Below are 23,546 nucleotides of genomic sequence, written 5' to 3' on the forward strand. Positions count from 1 at the left end.
AATTGTTAGCAAAGAAATTTGCTGGGAGTAGATTATGAAAAATGTGGTAAGCTGCAAAGGTAGCTACATTGACATTCATTTCATTAACAAGCTTGAGCAAGTTCAGAGAAGAAAACAGAACAAATATTGTGGCTTCTGAAAGTTATACATAATCAAAAGTCAATTTGGCAGACAACCCAGCCTGCTTTTATTGACAAGTGAAGCATACTAAATGCTAGTATTACCTGTTATCGTCCATTGATTGAAAACTTCACATGATAATCTCGTTACCGTATACACAGAAACACTTAAATAGCACAATTAATACTTCTATAGGTTAACATGGGTATCTAGAAAGAATATATGATGAATATTGATATCTTCTTACTAGTGTCTATGGTCACTGTGAAGGAGCAAGTATTCTGATTTGACGAAGCATCGGTGCATGTATATGTGACAAGCATCATCCCAACAGAGAAGAAAAACGGTGAGGTGGCTGATTGCATAGAAATTCGACCAGTTCCTGACAGATCAAAACAAGTAGGTTCTATCCAGAAGACTTCAGTACCAGCTGTTCCAAGCTCTACGATTTGTCTAATATCATTTGGTAGGTTAGTACATTCAGGTGGTGTTGTGTCCACTGTCAATCAAGATACGAATAGAGTATGACAAGATGAAAGAAATTAAGCTGTCAAAAAACATAAAGGGGGTCAGCAGGAACAACAAAGAATACCTTCAGCAATGAATGCAAATTGTAACAAGAACAGAGAAATTGAAGTAAGGATTTGATTTCATTAACAGAAACAACATGGCTATCAGATATAAACTACAATACTAACATTATACATCAGAGCCACAATTAAGGGAGATGAAAGTCTTGATCATATTATTAGCTCACGATTACACAAGCTGAGCAAAATAGTGCTTGATTAACCAAACTATTGCTATTTGTTTTCCTCCACAAGTATGTTGAAAGTTAGCAAATACACAATTTTCTTAACTCATATGTAAATGATAACCACCTCAGTTGAACTGAGAAGTTATTCAGCCAAAGTTGGTTTTCAGTTACAACTCTCAGATGCAAATAAAATAGTTTCAACAGCTGCTCTATCATATGAAACTGTTACCTTCAAAAACTGTGACACTAAAGACACACATTTCACTGTTCCCTGAGGCATCAGTACAAGTGTATATAACTTCTGTCTGTCCCACAAGAAAGAATGAGCCTGGAAGGAACGTCCTATCTGTTACAGTTGCTGTTTGAGATATATCATTACAGGTTGGTTCTTCCCAGCTGACTTGAGTCCCAGCTGCCATACCAACTTCTACTTGTCCAATAGGGCCCATTGGAACATTCTCACACATTGGTGCCGTTCTATTGACTGAAGGGAAAATGAAGTCAGTCAGTGCAGTCAAAGTTTGTACAGTGTCGTTCACATGTCTATTAAGTTTTGCCAAATCATGATTTAGTCCCCACAGGCACATTGGCTGAAGATTCAGCTCCACATAAGGATCCTTTAGCTCTTGAGATCTGTCCACAAATAAACCATTTCCTCTGAAACTTATATGATAAGGAAATCTCTTCAATATAAATCGCAAGATACTTCATCAAAATGATGTCAACTCTTCACTGCTGTGTTTATAGGTTGTGAAACTAGATGCAAGAGAGAGATCTCTAGAAGAAATAGCAATTACTTTCAAGTTAATTCAAATTAAACTATATATTTCTGTAACTTAGACAATATTAATTACCAGCAGTTACAGTGACTGTGAAGGAACACATTCCACTGTTCATTGCCTGATCTGTACAGGTGTAGGTCACAACTGTCATTCCCACCGAGAAAAATGAAAAAGGGGCATTTGATCTCATTGTCACCGTTGCTGTTCCCGAAAGGTCGTCACATGTTGGCTCTTCCCAGTTTACAATGGCTCCAGGGACACCCAACTCAACAAACTCCACTACACCAGTTGGAAGATTCACACATGTAGGATCAGTTGTGTCCTCTGGGAAGGAAAAATAACAAGCAGTCTTAAAGTAGATTATTTCAAAGCGGAAAATAACAAAAGAATCATATAGGAGGTGAATGAAGTATTAAATCAAGTTGGTATCAAAGAAACAAAAGTCATCAAGAATATCAGTGACAAAATAGTTTGTTCAATATAAACAACCAAAGTGACTTTAAGGAATAATTCTGAGTTTTCAGTCACTTACAAACTCTGGTATAATAGACTTGAAACCAAAGAGATCAGATCATAAAGAAACAATCATGACTCATAAACAAACAAACAAAACACCTTTTACGTTACCCATTATTTTTTTTTACCTCTACTGCCATTTTTATCACAAATCAGAGACACCAAGATCAATTACATTACCCACAAATAAACAGTGAAGATTAAAGTTTGAATCAATAAATGATCTTTCTCATTTCAGCATACACACTATGATCATTTATGTGACATGTTTCACCACTGAGTCAATCAATGTCAAGTCTGGAAACCACCATTACCTGTTATTACAGTAACTAAAAACGGACATAACTGTGAGTTTCCTGAAGTATCAGTACAAGTGTAAGTCACTGTTGTCATTCCAACTTCAAAGAATGAAGATGGATTATGTGTTCGCTCAGTCACAAATGCTGTTCGAGATTGATCTTCACATGTTAGTTCTACCCAGTCTACTAATGTGCCCGTCACTCCAAGTTCTACTACCTCCAAGACTCCTTGAGGAACATTTGCGCAAGTTGGTGGTGTTGTATCAACTGTGAAAGAAAGGGTAAATCATTTTCAAGTCACATGTTCAGAGATATGGGTTTACTTATAGAGCAAAGACAAGAGACTGGTAGCTATTAAGTTACTATGAGAATGTGTAAACAAACGTCATCGATATGAAAGAATCAAAGCTCATCTAAAATTGCTGCTGTGCAACCACTGAATGAGGACTTTAATTAGTGAAGGAATGGATGCAACAATTCTATGGCTGTCTAGTAATTCTATGAGCACTAATTGATAAGAGAAATGTTTATCCACAATCATCACATGTATATGGTTTCAAATGACCAAATGTAGTCTTCTTAACTGTAAAGATTTAATACGGATATATGAACTAAATGTTCACCCAGTTACAACATCATGTACTGAAATAAGCTAACCTGTTGTTATGCATACACAAAATATACAAGTTGCTGAGTTGCCAGTATTATCAGAAAACACATATGTCACAGTAGTTTTTCCAACAGAGAAGAATGACCCTGGGCTTTGAGATCTCTCTGTAAGGGATGTAACTCCAGAGATATCTGTAGCTGTTGGCCCTGTCCACACTGCAATAGTCCCAGTGGTACCAAGCTCAACTTCAAGCGGTACATCATCTGTACATACTACTACAGGTGGTGTTGTGTCCACTATAATACATAAAAACAACAGTATGAAAGTAAGCCATATTGGAAATTTCTTCAAAACAACCCCATATGGCACTCTGTTATTTGAATTAGGAATATGATAGCAACATGGTTAAAGTTGATCTCAACTATTTGAAAAGTTGCAGATAATTTTCCCAAGAAATCCTGCCACAATGCTACACTATGTTGATATTGCTACACATTCAAACAATCTACCTGATTTTATAAATGATACCTCTTAAGCAGCAATCAGTTTCTATATCTGATATTGAATATAAACTCTATCTTTTTCTAAAAGTTACCCAAAGAAAACTTGTTTTACCTGGACTAACAGTTATGGAGAAAGTACATGTTGCAGTGTTTGAGCTGGCATCAGTAAAGATGTAGTTAACTATGGTAGTTCCCAAAGGAACAGATTCTCCAGGACCAATTGATCTTGACAATAACATTGCTGTTCCTGAAACATCAGTGGCTGTTGGTTCCACCCAGAATGCCACAGCCGAAGTAACTCCCAATTCAACTTGAATAGTTTGCTCAACTGGACACAAACTGATGATTGGACTAACTGTATCAACTGCAAAGAGTTACACGATCAGAATTTGTATTTTATAGTAGACTGAAGGCATATTATAGAAATGGTTGGTAATATCTAGACATTCAATATACACTCAACAACTAATCCACCAAAATCACGGTGGGTATGCAAAGTTTGCCTTCATCTGTTCAATTTCATTCCACAATTCTGGATGTTCAGACAACTCATATGATACCATGTATTAATAATTTCATTTCATTTATTTGTTTATCAAAACGTACAAACGTAGAACAAGCATATAATAATTAATACGATGTTTATGTACATTGCAAAGAAAGTGACCAAAAGAATCCTTTGTAGGCTTGTCTAGCACATCACATGCAGTCAAACCAATTCAAATGGATAAGGAAATGTATATACTAAGAACATAACAAATCAAAACATAACAAAAGAAATGCAGAAGAGGGAAATGTGGTAATTTCTCAGATAAATATTTCCTAATTTTCTTATGAAAGATGTAATAGTGCTATAATGTTTAATATCCTGTGACGATGAGTTCCAAGAAGAATTTCCACAAATTCTCAAACAATGATTTGCAGTTTTAGTTCTAAAACGAGAGGTGTGAAGGTTATCAGCCGACATAGTGTTATAATTGTGGATTTTAGAATTGTTAGCAAAGAAATTTGCTGGGAGTAGATTATGAAAATGTGGTAAGCTGCAAAGGTAGCTACATTGACATTCATTTCATTAACAAGCTTGAGCAAGTTCAGAGAAGAAAACAGAACAAATATTGTGGCTTCTGAAAGTTATACATAATCAAAAGTCAATTTGGCAGACAACCCAGCCTGCTTTTATTGACAAGTGAAGCATACTAAATGCTAGTATTACCTGTTATCGTCCATTGATTGAAAACTTCACATGATAATCTCGTTACCGTATACACAGAAACACTTAAATAGCACAATTAATACTTCTATAGGTTAACATGGGTATCTAGAAAGTATATATGATGAATATTGATATCTTCTTACTAGTGTCTATGGTCACTGTGAAGGAGCAAGTATTCTGATTTGACGAAGCATCGGTGCATGTATATGTGACAAGCATCATCCCAACAGAGAAGAAAAACGGTGAGGTGGCTGATTGCATAGAAATTCGACCAGTTCCTGACAGATCAAAACAAGTAGGCTCTATCCAGGAGACTTCAGTACCAGCTGTTCCAAGCTCTACGATTTGTCTAATATCATTTGGTAGGTTAGTACATTCAGGTGGTGTTGTGTCCACTGTCAATCAAGATACGAATAGAGTATGACAAGATGAAAGAAATTAAGCTGTCAAAAAACATAAAGGGGGTCAGCAGGAACAACAAAGAATACCTTCAGCAATGAATGCAAATTGTAACAAGAACAGAGGAATTGAAGTAAGGATTTGATTTCATTAATAGAAACAACATAGCTATCAGATATAAACTACAATACTAACATCATACATCAGAGCCACAATTAAGGGAGATGAAAGTCTTGATCATATTATTAGCTCACGATTACACAAGCTGAGCAAAATAGTGCTTGATTAACCAAACTATTGCTATTTGTTTTCCTCCACAAGTATGTTGAAAGTTAGCAAATACACAATTTTCTTAACTCATATGTAAATGATAACCACCTCAGTTGAACTGAGAAGTTATTCAGCCAAAGTTGGTTTTCAGTTACAACTCTCAGATGCAAATAAAATAGTTTCAAAAGCTGCTCTATAATATGAAACTGTTACCTTCAAAAACTGTGACACTAAAGACACACATTTCACTGTTCCCTGAGGCATCAGTACAAGTGTATTTAACTTCTGTCTGTCCCACAAGAAAGAATGAGCCTGGAAGGACCGTCCTATCTGTTACAGTTGCTGTTTGAGATATATCATTACAGGTTGGTTCTTCCCAGCTGACTTGAGTCCCAAATGCCATACCAAATTCTACTAGTCCAACAGGGCCCACTGGAACATTCTCACACATTGGTGCCGTTCTATCGACTGAAGGGAAAATGAAGTCAGTCAGTGCAGTCAAAGGTTGTACAGTGTCGTTCACATGTCTATTAAGTTTTGCCAAATCATGATTTAGTCCCCACAGGCACATTGGCTGAAGATTCAGCTCCACATAAGGATCCTTTAGCTCTTGAGATCTGTCCACAAATAAACCATTTCCTCTGAAACTTATATGATAAGGAAATCTCAGCAAGATACTTCATCAAAATGATGTCAACTCTTCACTGCTGTGTTTATAGGTTGTGAAACTAGATGGAAGAGAGAGATCTCTAGAAGAAATAGCAATTACTTTCAAGTTAATTCAAATTAAACTATATATTTCTGTAACTTAGACAATATTAATTACCAGCAGTTATAGTGACTGTGAAGGAACACATTCCACTGTTCATTGCCTGATCTGTACAGGTGTAGGTCACAACTGTCATTCCCACCGAGAAAAATGAAAAAGGGGCATTTGATCTCATTGTCACCGTTGCTGTTCCCGAAAGGTCGTCACATGTTGGCTCTTCCCAGTTTACAATGGCTCCAGGGACACCCAACTCAACAAACTCCACTACACCAGTTGGAAGATTCACACATGTAGGATCAGTTGTGTCCTCTGGGAAGGAAAAATAACAAGCAGTCTTAAAGTAGATTATTTCAAAGCGGAAAATAACAAAAGAATCATATAGGAGGTGAATGAAGTATTAAATCAAGTTGGTATCAAAGAAACAAAAGTCATCAAGAATATCAGTGACAAAATAGTTTGTTCAATATAAACAACCAAAGTGACTTTAAGGAATAATTCTGAGTTTTCAGTCACTTACAAACTCTGGTATAATAGACTTGAAACCAAAGAGATCAGATCATAAAGAAACAATCATGACTCATAAACAAACAAACAAAACACCTTTTACGTTACCCATTATTTTTTTTACCTCTACTGCCATTTTTATCACAAATCAGAGACACCAAGATCAATTACATTACCCACAAATAAACAGTGAAGATTAAAGTTTGAATCAATAAATGATCTTTCTCATTTCAGCATACACACTATGATCATTTATGTGACATGTTTCACCACTGAGTCAATCAATGTCAAGTCTGGAAACCACCATTACCTGTTATTACAGTAACTAAAAACGGACATAACTGTGAGTTTCCTGAAGTATCAGTACAAGTGTAAGTCACTGTTGTCATTCCAACTTCAAAGAATGAAGATGGATTATGTGTTCGCTCAGTCACAAATGCTGTTCGAGATTGATCTTCACATGTTAGTTCTACCCAGTCTACTAATGTGCCCGTCACTCCAAGTTCTACTACCTCCAAGACTCCTTGAGGAACATTTGCGCAAGTTGGTGGTGTTGTATCAACTGTGAAAGAAAGGGTAAATCATTTTCAAGTCACATGTTCAGAGATATGGGTTTACTTATAGAGCAAAGACAAGAGACTGGTAGCTATTAAGTTACTATGAGAATGTGTAAACAAACGTCATCGATATGAAAGAATCAAAGCTCATCTAAAATTGCTGCTGTGCAACCACTGAATGAGGACTTTAATTAGTGAAGGAATGGATGCAACAATTCTATGGCTGTCTAGTAATTCTATGAGCACTAATTGATAAGAGAAATGTTTATCCACAATCATCACATGTATATGGTTTCAAATGACCAAATGTAGTCTTCTTAACTGTAAAGATTTAATACGGATATATGAACTAAATGTTCACCCAGTTACAACATCATGTACTGAAATAAGCTAACCTGTTGTTATGCATACACAAAATATACAAGTTGCTGAGTTGCCAGTATTATCAGAAAACACATATGTCACAGTAGTTTTTCCAACAGAGAAGAATGACCCTGGGCTTTGAGATCTCTCTGTAAGGGATGTAACTCCAGAGATATCTGTAGCTGTTGGCCCTGTCCACACTGCAATAGTCCCAGTGGTACCAAGCTCAACTTCAAGCGGTACATCATCTGTACATACTACTACAGGTGGTGTTGTGTCCACTATAATACATAAAAACAACAGTATGAAAGTAAGCCATATTGGAAATTTCTTCAAAACAACCCCATATGGCACTCTGTTATTTGAATTAGGAATATGATAGCAACATGGTTAAAGTTGATCTCAACTATTTGAAAAGTTGCAGATAATTTTCCCAAGAAATCCTGCCACAATGCTACACTATGTTGATATTGCTACACATTCAAACAATCTACCTGATTTCATAAATGATACCTCTTAAGCAGCAATCAGTTTCTATATCTGATATTGAATATAAACTCTATCTTTTTCTAAAAGTTACCCAAAGAAAACTTGTTTTACCTGGACTAACAGTTATGGAGAAAGTACATGTTGCAGTGTTTGAGCTGGCATCAGTAAAGATGTAGTTAACTATGGTAGTTCCCAAAGGAACAGATTCTCCAGGACCAATTGATCTTGACAATAACATTGCTGTTCCTGAAACATCAGTGGCTGTTGGTTCCACCCAGAATGCCACAGCCGAAGTAACTCCCAATTCAACTTGAATAGTTTGCTCAACTGGACACAAACTGATGATTGGACTAACTGTATCAACTGCAAAGAGTTACACGATCAGAATTTGTATTTTATAGTAGACTGAAGGCATATTATAGAAATGGTTGGTAATATCTAGACATTCAATATACACTCAACAACTAATCCACCAAAATCACGGTGGGTATGCAAAGTTTGCCTTCATCTGTTCAATTTCATTCCACAATTCTGGATGTTCAGACAACTCATATGATACCATGTATTAATAATTTCATTTCATTTATTTGTTTATCAAAACGTACAAACGTAGAACAAGCATATAATAATTAATACGATGTTTATGTACATTGCAAAGAAAGTGACCAAAAGAATCCTTTGTAGGCTTGTCTAGCACATCACATGCAGTCAAACCAATTCAAATGGATAAGGAAATGTATATACTAAGAACATAACAAATCAAAACATAACAAAAGAAATGCAGAAGAGGGAAATGTGGTAATTTCTCAGATAAATATTTCCTAATTTTCTTATGAAAGATGTAATAGTGCTATAATGTTTAATATCCTGTGACGATGAGTTCCAAGAAGAATTTCCACAAATTCTCAAACAATGATTTGCAGTTTTAGTTCTAAAACGAGAGGTGTGAAGGTTATCAGCCGACATAGTGTTATAATTGTGGATTTTAGAATTGTTAGCAAAGAAATTTGCTGGGAGTAGATTATGAAAATGTGGTAAGCTGCAAAGGTAGCTACATTGACATTCATTTCATTAACAAGCTTGAGCAAGTTCAGAGAAGAAAACAGAACAAATATTGTGGCTTCTGAAAGTTATACATAATCAAAAGTCAATTTGGCAGACAACCCAGCCTGCTTTTATTGACAAGTGAAGCATACTAAATGCTAGTATTACCTGTTATCGTCCATTGATTGAAAACTTCACATGATAATCTCGTTACCGTATACACAGAAACACTTAAATAGCACAATTAATACTTCTATAGGTTAACATGGGTATCTAGAAAGTATATATGATGAATATTGATATCTTCTTACTAGTGTCTATGGTCACTGTGAAGGAGCAAGTATTCTGATTTGACGAAGCATCGGTGCATGTATATGTGACAAGCATCATCCCAACAGAGAAGAAAAACGGTGAGGTGGCTGATTGCATAGAAATTCGACCAGTTCCTGACAGATCAAAACAAGTAGGCTCTATCCAGGAGACTTCAGTACCAGCTGTTCCAAGCTCTACGATTTGTCTAATATCATTTGGTAGGTTAGTACATTCAGGTGGTGTTGTGTCCACTGTCAATCAAGATACGAATAGAGTATGACAAGATGAAAGAAATTAAGCTGTCAAAAAACATAAAGGGGGTCAGCAGGAACAACAAAGAATACCTTCAGCAATGAATGCAAATTGTAACAAGAACAGAGGAATTGAAGTAAGGATTTGATTTCATTAATAGAAACAACATAGCTATCAGATATAAACTACAATACTAACATTATACATCAGAGCCACAATTAAGGGAGATGAAAGTCTTGATCATATTATTAGCTCACGATTACACAAGCTGAGCAAAATAGTGCTTGATTAACCAAACTATTGCTATTTGTTTTCCTCCACAAGTATGTTGAAAGTTAGCAAATACACAATTTTCTTAACTCATATGTAAATGATAACCACCTCAGTTGAACTGAGAAGTTATTCAGCCAAAGTTGGTCTTCAGTTACAACTCTCAGATGCAAATAAAATAGTTTCAAAAGCTGCTCTATAATATGAAACTGTTACCTTCAAAAACTGTGACACTAAAGACACACATTTCACTGTTCCCTGAGGCATCAGTACAAGTGTATTTAACTTCTGTCTGTCCCACAAGAAAGAATGAGCCTGGAAGGACCGTCCTATCTGTTACAGTTGCTGTTTGAGATATATCATTACAGGTTGGTTCTTCCCAGCTGACTTGAGTCCCAAATGCCATACCAAATTCTACTAGTCCAACAGGGCCCACTGGAACATTCTCACACATTGGTGCCGTTCTATCGACTGAAGGGAAAATGAAGTCAGTCAGTGCAGTCAAAGGTTGTACAGTGTCGTTCACATGTCTATTAAGTTTTGCCAAATCATGATTTAGTCCCCACAGGCACATTGGCTGAAGATTCAGCTCCACATAAGGATCCTTTAGCTCTTGAGATCTGTCCACAAATAAACCATTTCCTCTGAAACTTATATGATAAGGAAATCTCAGCAAGATACTTCATCAAAATGATGTCAACTCTTCACTGCTGTGTTTATAGGTTGTGAAACTAGATGGAAGAGAGAGATCTCTAGAAGAAATAGCAATTACTTTCAAGTTAATTCAAATTAAACTATATATTTCTGTAACTTAGACAATATTAATTACCAGCAGTTATAGTGACTGTGAAGGAACACATTCCACTGTTCATTGCCTGATCTGTACAGGTGTAGGTCACAACTGTCATTCCCACCGAGAAAAATGAAAAAGGGGCATTTGATCTCATTGTCACCGTTGCTGTTCCCGAAAGGTCGTCACATGTTGGCTCTTCCCAGTTTACAATGGCTCCAGGGACACCCAACTCAACAAACTCCACTACACCAGTTGGAAGATTCACACATGTAGGATCAGTTGTGTCCTCTGGGAAGGAAAAATAACAAGCAGTCTTAAAGTAGATTATTTCAAAGCGGAAAATAACAAAAGAATCATATAGGAGGTGAATGAAGTATTAAATCAAGTTGGTATCAAAGAAACAAAAGTCATCAAGAATATCAGTGACAAAATAGTTTGTTCAATATAAACAACCAAAGTGACTTTAAGGAATAATTCTGAGTTTTCAGTCACTTACAAACTCTGGTATAATAGACTTGAAACCAAAGAGATCAGATCATAAAGAAACAATCATGACTCATAAACAAACAAACAAAACACCTTTTACGTTACCCATTATTTTTTTTACCTCTACTGCCATTTTTATCACAAATCAGAGACACCAAGATCAATTACATTACCCACAAATAAACAGTGAAGATTAAAGTTTGAATCAATAAATGATCTTTCTCATTTCAGCATACACACTATGATCATTTATGTGACATGTTTCACCACTGAGTCAATCAATGTCAAGTCTGGAAACCACCATTACCTGTTATTACAGTAACTAAAAACGGACATAACTGTGAGTTTCCTGAAGTATCAGTACAAGTGTAAGTCACTGTTGTCATTCCAACTTCAAAGAATGAAGATGGATTATGTGTTCGCTCAGTCACAAATGCTGTTCGAGATTGATCTTCACATGTTAGTTCTACCCAGTCTACTAATGTGCCCGTCACTCCAAGTTCTACTATCTCCAAGACTCCTTGAGGAACATTTGCGCAAGTTGGTGGTGTTGTATCAACTGTGAAAGAAAGGGTAAATCATTTTCAAGTCACATGTTCAGAGATATGGGTTTACTTATAGGGCAAAGACAAGAGACTGGTAGCTATTAAGTTACTATGAGAATGTGTAAACAAATGTCATCGATATGAAAGAATCAAAGCTCATCTAAAATTGCTGCTGTGCAACCACTGAATGAGGACTTTAATTAGTGAAGGAATGGATGCAACAATTCTATGGCTGTCTAGTAATTCTATGAGCACTAATTGATAAGAGAAATGTTTATCCACAATCATCACATGTATATGGTTACAAATGACCAAATGTAGTCTTCTTAACTGTAAAGATTTAATACGGATATATGAACTAAATGTTCACCCAGTTACAACATCATGTACTGAAATAAGCTAACCTGTTGTTATGCATACACAAAATATACAAGTTGCTGAGTTGCCAGTATTATCAGAAAACACATATGTCACAGTAGTTTTTCCAACAGAGAAGAATGACCCTGGGCTTTGAGATCTCTCTGTAAGGGATGTAACTCCAGAGATATCTGTAGCTGTTGGCCCTGTCCACACTGCAATAGTCCCAGTGGTACCAAGCTCAACTTCAAGCGGTACATCATCTGTACATACTACTACAGGTGGTGTTGTGTCCACTATAATACATAAAAACAACAGTATGAAAGTAAGCCATATTGGAAATTTCTTCAAAACAACCCCATATGGCACTCTGTTATTTGAATTAGGAATATGATAGCAACATGGTTAAAGTTGATCTCAACTATTTGAAAAGTTGCAGATAATTTTCCCAAGAAATCCTGCCACATGCTACACTATGTTGATATTGCTACACATTCAAACAATCTACCTGATTTCATAAATGATACCTCTTAAGCAGCAATCAGTTTCTATATCTGATATTGAATATAAACTCTATCTTTTTCTAAAAGTTACCCAAAGAAAACTTGTTTTACCTGGACTAACAGTTATGGAGAAAGTACATGTTGCAGTGTTTGAGCTGGCATCAGTAAAGATGTAGTTAACTATGGTAGTTCCCAAAGGAACAGATTCTCCAGGACCAATTGATCTTGACAATAACATTGCTGTTCCTGAAACATCAGTGGCTGTTGGTTCCACCCAGAATGCCACAGCCGAAGTAACTCCCAATTCAACTTGAATAGTTTGCTCAACTGGACACAAACTGATGATTGGACTAACTGTATCAACTGCAAAGAGTTACACGATCAGAATTTGTATTTTATAGTAGACTGAAGGCATATTATAGAAATGGTTGGTAATATCTAGACATTCAATATACACTCAACAACTAATCCACCAAAATCACGGTGGGTATGCAAAGTTTGCCTTCATCTGTTCAATTTCATTCCACAATTCTGGATGTTCAGACAACTCATATGATACCATGTATTAATAATTTCATTTCATTTATTTGTTTATCAAAACGTACAAACGTAGAACAAGCATATAATAATTAATACGATGTTTATGTACATTGCAAAGAAAGTGACCAAAAGAATCCTTTGTAGGCTTGTCTAGCACATCACATGCAGTCAAACCAATTCAAATGGATAAGGAAATGTATATACTAAGAACATAACAAATCAAAACATAACAAAGGAAATGCAGAAGAGGGAAATGTGGTTATTTCTCAGATAAATATTTCCTAATTTTCTTATGAAAGATGTAATAGTGCTATAATGTTTAATATCCTGTGACGATGAGTTCCAAGAAGAATTTCCACAAATTCTCAAACAATGATTTGCAGTTTTAGTTCTAAAACGAGAAGTGTGAAGGTTATCAGCCGACAAAGTGTTATAATTGTGGATTTTAGAATTGTTAGCAAAGAAATTTGCTGGGAGTAGATTATGAAAAATGTGGTAAGCTGCAAAGGTAGCTACATTGACATTCATTTCATTAACAAGCTTGAGCAAGTTCAGAGAAGAAAACAGAACAAATATTGTGGCTTCTGAAAGTTATACATAATCAAAAGTCAATTTGGCAGACAACCCAGCCTGCTTTTATTGACAAGTGAAGCATACTAAATGCTAGTATTACCTGTTATCGTCCATTGATTGAAAACTTCACATGATAATCTCGTTACCGTATACACAGAAACACTTAAATAGCACAATTAATACTTCTATAGGTTAACATGGGTATCTAGAAAGAATATATGATGAATATTGATATCTTCTTACTAGTGTCTATGGTCACTGTGAAGGAGCAAGTATTCTGATTTGACGAAGCATCGGTGCATGTATATGTGACAAGCATCATCCCAACAGAGAAGAAAAATGGTGAGGTGGCTGATTGCATAGAAATTCGACCAGTTCCTGACAGATCAAAACAAGTAGGCTCTATCCAGAAGACTTCAGTACCAGCTGTTCCAAGCTCTACGATTTGTCTAATATCATTTGGTAGGTTAGTACATTCAGGTGGTGTTGTGTCCACTGTCAATCAAGATACGAATAGAGTATGACAAGATGAAAGAAATTAAGCTGTCAAAAAACATAAAGGGGGTCAGCAGGAACAACAAAGAATACCTTCAGCAATGAATGCAAATTGTAACAAGAACAGAGGAATTGAAGTAAGGATTTGATTTCATTAATAGAAACAACATAGCTATCAGATATAAACTACAATACTAACATTATACATCAGAGCCACAATTAAGGGAGATGAAAGTCTTGATCATATTATTAGCTCACGACTACACAAGCTGAGCAAAATAGTGCTTGATTAACCAAACTATTGCTATTTGTTTTCCTCCACAAGTATGTTGAAAGTTAGCAAATACACAATTTTCTTAACTCATATGTAAATGATAACCACCTCAGTTGAACTGAGAAGTTATTCAGCCAAAGTTGGTCTTCAGTTACAACTCTCAGATGCAAATAAAATAGTTTCAAAAGCTGCTCTATAATATGAAACTGTTACCTTCAAAAACTGTGACACTAAAGACACACATTTCACTGTTCCCTGAGGCATCAGTACAAGTGTATATAACTTCTGTCTGTCCCACAAGAAAGAATGAGCCTGGAAGGAACGTCCTATCTGTTACAGTTGCTGTTTGAGATATATCATTACAGGTTGGTTCTTCCCAGCTGACTTGAGTCCCAGCTGCCATACCAACTTCTACTACTCCAAAAGGGCCCACTGGAACATTCTCACACATTGGTGCCGTTCTATCGACTGAAGGGAAAATGAAGTCAGTCAGTGCAGTCAAAGGTTGTACAGTGTCGTTCACATGTCTATTAAGTTTTGTCAAATCATGATTTAGTCCCCACAGGCACATTGGCTGAAGATTCAGCTCCACATAAGGATCCTTTAGCTCTTGAGATCTGTCCACAAATAAACCATTTCCTCTGAAACTTATATGATAAGGAAATCTCTTCAATATAAATTGCAAGATACTTCATCAAAATGATGTCAACTCTTCACTGCTGTGTTTATAGGTTGTGAAACTAGATGGAAGAGAGAGATCTCTAGAAGAAATAGCAATTGCTTTCAAGTTAATTCAAATTAAACTATATATTTCTGTAACTTAGACAATATTAATTACCAGCAGTTACAGTGACTGTGAAGGAACACATTCCACTGTTCATTGCCTGATCTGTACAGGTGTAGGTCACAACTGTCATTCCCACCGAGAAAAATGAAAAAGGGGCATTTGATCTCATTGTCACCGTTGCTGTTCCCGAAAGGTCGTCACATGTTGGTTCTTCCCAGTTTACAATGGCTCCAGGGACACCCAACTCAACAAACTCCACTACACCAGTTGGAAGATTCACACATGTAGGATCAGTTGTGTTTATCTCGGCTAAAGAGTACTTTGAACTTGTGGTTATGTCGTGATTTAACCCCAATTGGTAAAATTATTCTGGTTAAATGCTTTGGTATTTCCCAGTTTGTATAGTTATTTCAATGCTTGCTTAAACGTAATACGTTGATTAGTTCTATCCCAGAAGGTGGGCTGAATGCAACTCATATTAAAATTTTCATACACGGTTTGAAATGTTCCTGGGTTAAGCGTTATACTAGTAATAACACTGCTTTTTGGAAGTTGTATTTAATTATCACCTTAAGGATTATGGGGCCCATTTGGTGTCTGATTGTAATTGTAAGGCAGTAACATGCACACAAATAATGTATTTATCAACGATATTTTACACGGTTGGACGCTTCTAAAAGTGTCATTGAAAATTTTGAAAGTGATATGGTATAATCACTACATAAAGGTGAATAATCGTATTATTTCTTATAAAGCATGGTATTACAATGGGATCAAATTTGTAAGCGATTTTGTTAATAAGGGTCGTCACTTTTTATCTTTTTCTGACTTTAGAGAAAAGTGTCACATCAATTGTCCTTTCACTATTTAATATGGTGTTGTTAGTGCTATCCAAGGGCATTGGAGAAGGTCATTGAATCACAGTAATACTAATACTGAAACGTTGAACACTCAGGCTATTAATCAAACTCAATATCAGTCACGGTTTATTTATAAGCAGCTTATTCAAAGGGTAATCACTCGTCCTAAGTTTATTATTAAATGGAATGATAAGTTTGATTTAAATGAGAGTCAATGGAATGTAATCTTTCAAATTCCGTTTGAGTCTTTATGGGAAACAAAAATAAAGTATTTCCAGTATCGCTTTCTTCACCGTATTTTGGGAACAAATTATTTATTATTTCAAATAAAAATGACAGATAACCCTCGTTGTAATTTCTGCGGAGTTAATGATGAAACAATAGAACGTCTTTTTGGGAATGTTATATCAGTGCTAGCACCTGTTTTTGACGTTGGGCCAAAAAATTTCAATAGACAGTTTGTTTTTTCGAAGAAAAATGTTTTCTTTGGTATCAACTGTTATCAAAACATCCATTGAACTTTCTAATTTTGTATATCAAATATTACATATTTCAGAAGAAAGTTAACAATGGTTCGTTGATTGTAAACGAATTTTGGTATACGTTCAAATTTCAACTACAAGTGGAACGCCAATTACATAAGAACAAATTGCATGGACCGTTTCTGTTTCAGACCTTAAAGGCCACTTTTAGAACGTACCCATTTTTATTTGAAGAATAGTGGTTGCTGTCATGCCATTACTGTTTTGTTATATATATATAAAAGATTTAATGCAGAATGTTTGCGTTTATGCATTTTAAGAAAAAATATGTAATATATGTTGTTGTTGCAAAAGATGAACAATAAATGATGGCCATTTTTTTATATTATTATCATAATTATTATTATTAGTAGTAGTAGTAGTAATTGTAGTAGTAATAGTAGTAGTAGTAGTAGTAATAGTAGTAGTAGTATTGTTATTATTATTGCCTCTTTACTACAGTGTACAGTGTGCATTTGGGAGAGGAATGTATGTAAGCATGTATTGGTCGGTCTGTCGTGGTTGTCACTGATCGGTTCTTGCATATAGGGTAACCAGAATATACATAGAACTTCGTTCTGGTATGATTTGTTATGTCTTGGCATTTCCTTGAAAGGACTTCAGAAGTTATGAAGTTTAACAGTTATAACTTTATTGTACCCGAGGCTCTGTTTTATGCATGACCTGCTCACCACAAAAGAGCAATAGCTACAACCATTCATGCCTACCTGACACCAAATGACTTTGTGGGATTTATTTGTTCAACCTAGAAGTCGAAACAATACTCGTGGCATTTTAGTTAGGTGTAAAGGGTGAAGGTAGTAAAGGGTGATAAAGGAATAGTTACTTAACAAAAACGGTATAAAGCTATATGACCACCTCTATAACAGAGTGACATGAAGTGAGGAGCTGACGTAATCATCTATTTGGCTCTCAATCAGTCGTCCAGAAATGAACGTAATTTCAATGTGAACATCTTAAATAGTGGTTTAAGAATGGAAAGGCTATTCTTACTTGAAGCACGTTGTTTGAAACAAGAGACTTTACACGTCCTTGGTTTGAGGCAATTGCTTGGCTATACTATGATATGAAAATACCAAAATGTCTGCCTAAGCAGTTAGTCTTCATTTAACACAAGATTAGAGATTTACGTTATATATATATATATATATATATATATATATATATATATATATATATATATATATATATATACGTATACATATACATATACATATACATATATATATATATATATATATATATATATATATATATATATATATATATATATATATATATATATATATATATATATATATATATATAGTGCGTGATGTTAGAGCATGCGCGAACATGTATAACATTGGCTAGTATATGAAAACAGCATTGGTTAATTATACCTCCTCTCAGTGATGTAAACTTAAGCATATAGCATGATATATACACATGTCAGAGGAACGAAATGCGAATGTACTTCTAGAGGGTCGACCCTAACCAATGAAACTTTCCCTTCAAAAAATTGAAATAAAGAGAACTCTCTTACCAGTTACTTCTACTGTAGGCGGTTCTTCTGTAGACGATTCTTGTGTGGCTGAATAGAACAAGATGCAATTTTTTAATGAGTAAAATTTTGTCTCAATAACCGTCGTTTACTCACCAAATTCGAGAAGATATTGATCGAAATCATAAATTTGATGATCCTACCACTCCCCTAACTCATTTCCCTCTATAATATCCTTCTGACATAACTAACCACCCATGCCACAATAGTATGTTTCGGAGTTTTTTGTTGTTGTTTGTATATTCTTAAAGACATTTTGATGATTATGAGGTATGCGAACCAACAGATAGTAACCATATTAAGTCTTGTAGCTAACTTACAGGATTCATGCAGCTAACATGTCAGCACCGCCGTGGAATGTTGAAGAGAGTGGGGGAGAGGCACAAACAATCTACTTCACGCAACTCTTCAAAACTGTGGTGGTGGTGGTTGGGAGGGGGGTGGGGGAGGGGCGCAGCTAGCACTCTATCCACTGTTTCTACACCGACGAACAAATCCAAGCCCAGGACACCCGGCTAGTCCGGGTGTCATTTCCGTGTCCGGACACAACGTGACCTACAAATCAACAGGGCATGATGGTGGTTTAGGAATATATTACAGATGTGTAGACGGAAAGAAGAACCATAAGGACTGCATGTGACTTTCGAAACACTGCTTGTAAAATCTAAATAATGCAATATACCGCAAAACATCATAGCCATCAATAGGTACAAGTCAAATACATGGGTCATTTTAAGTTCAAACAAATGTGTAACTTCCTTAATACTTCTTTAATATCTATGACATCTCTATAATACCTATATGTAGTATGGCGAAAGTAGAAATAAAACTTCAGGAACTTTATTAAGACGCTATGCATTAGATAATTGTGCAGTGTAGGCCAGTACCGTAATTATGGAACATATCTATATATATAACTTAGTGTGAAATATTGAACACCAAGTGATAATTTGTGAAAAATTACAACATTTTGTTAGAAATTTCAAGCAGTAAACACGCATAAACATCCGCGAACACGCATAATCACGCGGAATCTCATAACACACGTTATCCGAAAACCATAGTTCTTGCTTGCACAACCCCTCTCGGGTTGCGGATTCCCTCCCTCCCTCCCCCCCCCCAACAGGTTTGCAGTTATGTGTAAATAGTCGCTCATGATTGGTCGGAGAAGTTACGTCATCACCAATGAAACCTACACTTCAAGGTTGCCAAAATATTTCGTCCCATAATACGGTGTTTATTCAATAGTTTCCTGTGTTTGTAATTAACCCCAATGAAAATACATGTAATTCAAAAGAAAAGTTGTTTTAATTAAGCCTTGGTTTTTCGCGTACCATTTTCCAAAGTTTAGACAGGAAAATCCAGACTAACTAGAGGCCTAATCTAGTCGCGCAATACATTCACGCCGTATTTGTACCGGTTCAAACTATTGCTGCCGTTTTGCGTATATTCATTCAAGACTCGTGAACTCACGTCGTGAAGTTGATTTTAGTGTACTCATTCGACGAAACGAATTCCTATTTCAATAGAACGGCTCACGAATCTTGGAGAACGTAATACCGAACCCAATGGAATGCAGCGTCTGTATTATAAGTATTACATGTAAAATTAGGGCGTTTAAAAGGAAACCCCGTAAACTGGACTTAACTAAGTGTAACAAGTCAATCAACGAAAAAATTAATCTGTTCAGCTAAAGCACCATGATTCAGTGACGTCGATGAACTCATTCATGGTTTGACATTTCATGACATATGGACCTTATCATTCTTCTGATTCAGTGTAAGAAAAACTCCCTATAATCGCAAACCTTTTTGTGAAGAAAATTCGCTCCCGGGCTGTGGTGAATGTACTAAAAAACACTATCAATATTGTTTACGATTTTAAATTATTTAGAACCTTGGCAGAAGAAAAGAAGTGAAACAAGCATGACAACAGAATATACCCATTTTACTTCCTCCATAGACGTGATCAACACGATAGCTGCTTGACAAGTAGGATCGAAAACGAAAAAAGTCTTCAGAGGAGAGGAGCGTGGAAGGCGGAGAGGTTTATAGGCTGATGTACCTTGTACGTAAATGTGACATTCATGATTATTTGTTTCAACTAGTATACAACTACTATTCTGTGGGTGGGAAGAGAATGCGGACGATCGATATTATTATATAAAGAGTATTAAAAGATATTGGCATATACTTACGCATCTCCGTACCTAACCCCCATCGAAAGTTACAACTCGAAAGCGTCGCGACCGCTAACAACAATGACAATCGTCGATGGTAATGAAACATATCGGTGGTTTTACTAACAGGAATGTTCTAAATACAGGGTTATTGATAGCCTAACAAGAATGTTCGAATACAAGGGTTATAGATAGCAATGCTCAGTTTCGCTAATTTCCTCTCAGTTATCAAGGCTCCTGGTATTTGAGAGTGCAGCACCGAGTGTATAACATAACAGAAGTATAAATCTCAAATATGAGCCAAAAGTGACGTGACGTAGCTCTGATATCACAACTTTTTCAATTGAACCTTCACGTTGCAGTATTGGACCGGTAGGCCTATGTAACACGTACAGCCAAAGTGAATACGACATGGGCACCGTAGCCTACAACAATTTTCTACCGGAGCTAAACCGACTACATTTTTCTTTTGAGAACTGGTATAGTTAAACGGTTCACTGGATATCAAAATATATACAATGGCATACACAATGGATATATAAGGGAAAACCCGAAGGGATTTAAGGTGTGTTGTTCTACCCTACATTCTTTTGTTTGGCATTCACTTTCCTGCGTGAAAACAATCGAACTTGCATACTATGCCCATCCATATAGGTCACTAACTTGACAGTATGTAAATATTGTCTTTGTCTCTGTAACTCAAATATGGCCCAGACCTAACACCACAAAGTTGGAAAACATTAAAATTATATTGTATAGAAAGTAACCATGAGAAGAAGGAAGAAGGAAGTTATACCCATGAGAAGAAGGAAGTATAAGAAAATGGTTCTTCTTAGCGACACAATTGGCTATCCTGTTGTTTGACACCTCTACTTTCTTTCCTTGTTGAACCAATACAACGTACTCTGTGTAAGTAGCCTAGTTAATAAATCATAGGACATGCATACAGATATATATATATATATATATATATATATATATATATATATATATATATATATATATATATATATATATATATATATATATATATATATATATATATATATATATATATATATAATGATATTAGCCAGTGGTGGGAGACCAGTGTGGAATTCAGTAACCAATGGTACCCTTTTGGAACTGGTTTGACGAGTTTGTACGTCAATGTTTCGGTACGGGGTTTGCTTTTAGCCTTTTTGATGGCATCTTCAATAGTACCCCGAAAATACTGTATGTTTAGGAGGTGTTGTGACAGTTCTTTAGTGCGGGAATCACAATCGACTTCAGAGGAGCAAATGCGTCGAATGCGCAACGCTTGACTGTACGGAATATTTCTGGTACGGTGGCGTGGATGGTAACTGCTTGTTAAAAGGTAGTTGTGCTTGTTCGTGGGTTTATTGAACAAGTCTACTTTGAGTGAACCATTGTATAGGGTCACAGTGGTGTCCAGGAAGTGAACGCCATGTCCAGAAATATCTTTTACAGCTTGAAGGAGAAGCCTTACCGGTACTGTTTAACTTCATATTAAATGTAACTCATATCATATTATTTTACGGTTTTTTCAACGTAATATTAACCAGGTTTAAACGTTGATATGAAACATACAAAGACCTTTAATCGTGATATTAATATCACGTGAATCATTATTGAAACAAGTTACCTTTTTCACTTGTTTTCTCAGAGGTCTGTTCCTCGGTAGCTGGAATTAAGAGAAATATATAACAAATAGACTAAGAATAATGACGTCAATGGCGTGCCATAGACTCTCGTTCTCTCTTCGGACCAAAAACGCAGCCGACGTGGCCACTCTCTCTCTCTCTTTCACCTCCCTCGATCAACCACTCTCTCGATTATTGATTCTCATTCATATGTGGGAACCAGCCGCGACGAGACCCAGGTCTCGCCCCACGGAAAGTTATGTGATTGGACCTCTTGGGAGGTGTCATTTTCCCTTACATTATAAAAATGTAAATTATATCTAGAAAATACATTATCCTTCATCCCATATTTCCCGGGCTCTCTATTTGACTCCGGGCCCCGGGGCTACAGCCCCTGACCACCCCTACCTTCAGTTCCGGTGGTAACAAAGAAGCATTTTTATTGTTTTGTTTTTAAATTTTTAAATTCAAGTGCTTACTCGATGGTCTGTCTGTTGTGGATGCAACGCTGGTAACTGAAAAATACAATTTATCAACATATATTACATCATTATGGAACTTACAATATCCATGCTACCTTGCTATATGAATGTCTTGCTCGCAATTTATTAATATAACATCAGTTTAATTAATAAACCATCCATCTTACCGTTCGCATGTGTGAACACATCATACATTAGTTAGTTTTGTGTATATGAGAAAAATGCTTACTTGAAGGGCTGTCTGTTGTGAATGCAACGTTGGTAGCTGAAAATATAATTTATCAACATATATAACATCATGCAAAACTTACATTATCCATGCTCAGTGGCGTAGGAAGGTACTTTTGAGTGGGGGGGGGGCTGAAGACTGATGGCTGGCCTGGGGGAGGGGTCTGGAATTTTTTTGCATTTCCAGGTGGCCTCATATGCAATTTGGTGCAATATAGCACACTTCAACCCACCCACTCCATTTTGTGTTTATTTTTGCATTTTCACCTGGCCTCAGATGCAATTTGGTGCTCCAAATGAGATTTTTTTTCTCATTTGGAAATGAAAAAGGGGTTTTCTGACTTGCGAAGCGGTGGGGGGGGGGGCGGAATGATACTTCCGCCCCACCATATTTTTCACTGCCCCCCGGTTCCTACGCCCTTGTCCATGCTGCCCTGTTATATGAATGTTTTGCTCGCAATTCCCTAATATAACATCAGTTTAATTTATAAACCATGCATCTTACCGTTTGCATGTGCGAACAAATCATACATTAGTTAGTTTTATGTATATGAGAAAAATGCTTACTTGATATCTATTATATATAATCCGTCTTCCCTCCCTTCCCATGCCGCATACTCAAACTTGTGTCTGGGTCCCTGCAACTAGTCAGAATTGTATTCAGCTATGGTTATCCTCCCAACTGAA

At 36.1% G+C, this 23,546-nt stretch overlaps 2 protein-coding genes across 8 annotated transcripts in view; both read right to left on the bottom strand.

Annotated features, from left to right (window-relative positions):
* The window catches only part of LOC139968783 (uncharacterized), a 47,589-nt gene extending 26,657 nt beyond the window's left edge, over positions 1 to 20,932 (bottom strand). For 2 of the 3 annotated variants that reach the window (XM_071973158.1, XM_071973156.1), the window contains exons 1-22: positions 20,525 to 20,932; positions 18,310 to 18,357; positions 14,809 to 15,063; positions 14,070 to 14,321; positions 12,825 to 13,076; positions 12,258 to 12,506; positions 11,616 to 11,867; positions 10,859 to 11,110; positions 10,246 to 10,500; positions 9,507 to 9,758; positions 8,263 to 8,514; positions 7,695 to 7,943; positions 7,053 to 7,304; positions 6,296 to 6,547; positions 5,683 to 5,937; positions 4,944 to 5,195; positions 3,700 to 3,951; positions 3,132 to 3,380; positions 2,490 to 2,741; positions 1,732 to 1,983; positions 1,107 to 1,361; positions 368 to 619 (exon numbers count right to left, since the gene is read on the bottom strand). In XM_071973158.1, the coding sequence (XP_071829259.1) occupies positions 368 to 619; positions 1,107 to 1,361; positions 1,732 to 1,983; positions 2,490 to 2,741; positions 3,132 to 3,380; positions 3,700 to 3,951; positions 4,944 to 5,195; positions 5,683 to 5,937; positions 6,296 to 6,547; positions 7,053 to 7,304; positions 7,695 to 7,943; positions 8,263 to 8,514; positions 9,507 to 9,758; positions 10,246 to 10,500; positions 10,859 to 11,110; positions 11,616 to 11,867; positions 12,258 to 12,506; positions 12,825 to 13,076; positions 14,070 to 14,321; positions 14,809 to 15,063; positions 18,310 to 18,357; positions 20,525 to 20,615 (5,182 nt within the window). In that variant the 5' untranslated portion in view covers positions 20,616 to 20,932. The remainder of the gene's footprint in view (positions 1 to 367; positions 620 to 1,106; positions 1,362 to 1,731; positions 1,984 to 2,489; positions 2,742 to 3,131; positions 3,381 to 3,699; positions 3,952 to 4,943; positions 5,196 to 5,682; positions 5,938 to 6,295; positions 6,548 to 7,052; positions 7,305 to 7,694; positions 7,944 to 8,262; positions 8,515 to 9,506; positions 9,759 to 10,245; positions 10,501 to 10,858; positions 11,111 to 11,615; positions 11,868 to 12,257; positions 12,507 to 12,824; positions 13,077 to 14,069; positions 14,322 to 14,808; positions 15,064 to 18,309; positions 18,358 to 20,524) is intronic. The other variant, XM_071973157.1, reaches the window with a different exon arrangement.
* Positions 20,933 to 21,604: 672 nt separating this feature from the next.
* LOC139968788 (uncharacterized) overlaps positions 21,605 to 23,546 on the bottom strand; it is a 51,217-nt gene continuing 49,275 nt past the window's right edge. For 3 of the 5 annotated variants that reach the window (XM_071973176.1, XM_071973174.1, XM_071973170.1), the window contains 2 exons: positions 22,629 to 22,664; positions 21,605 to 22,190 (listed from right to left, as the gene is read on the bottom strand). In XM_071973176.1, the coding sequence (XP_071829277.1) occupies positions 22,135 to 22,190; positions 22,629 to 22,664 (92 nt within the window). In that variant the 3' untranslated portion in view covers positions 21,605 to 22,134. The remainder of the gene's footprint in view (positions 22,191 to 22,628; positions 22,665 to 23,546) is intronic. The other 2 variants (XM_071973173.1, XM_071973172.1) reach the window with 1 other exon arrangement.

Source organism: Apostichopus japonicus, chromosome 6 (genome assembly GCF_037975245.1).
Source record: "Apostichopus japonicus isolate 1M-3 chromosome 6, ASM3797524v1, whole genome shotgun sequence".
Lineage (NCBI taxonomy): Eukaryota > Metazoa > Echinodermata > Holothuroidea > Aspidochirotida > Stichopodidae > Apostichopus > Apostichopus japonicus.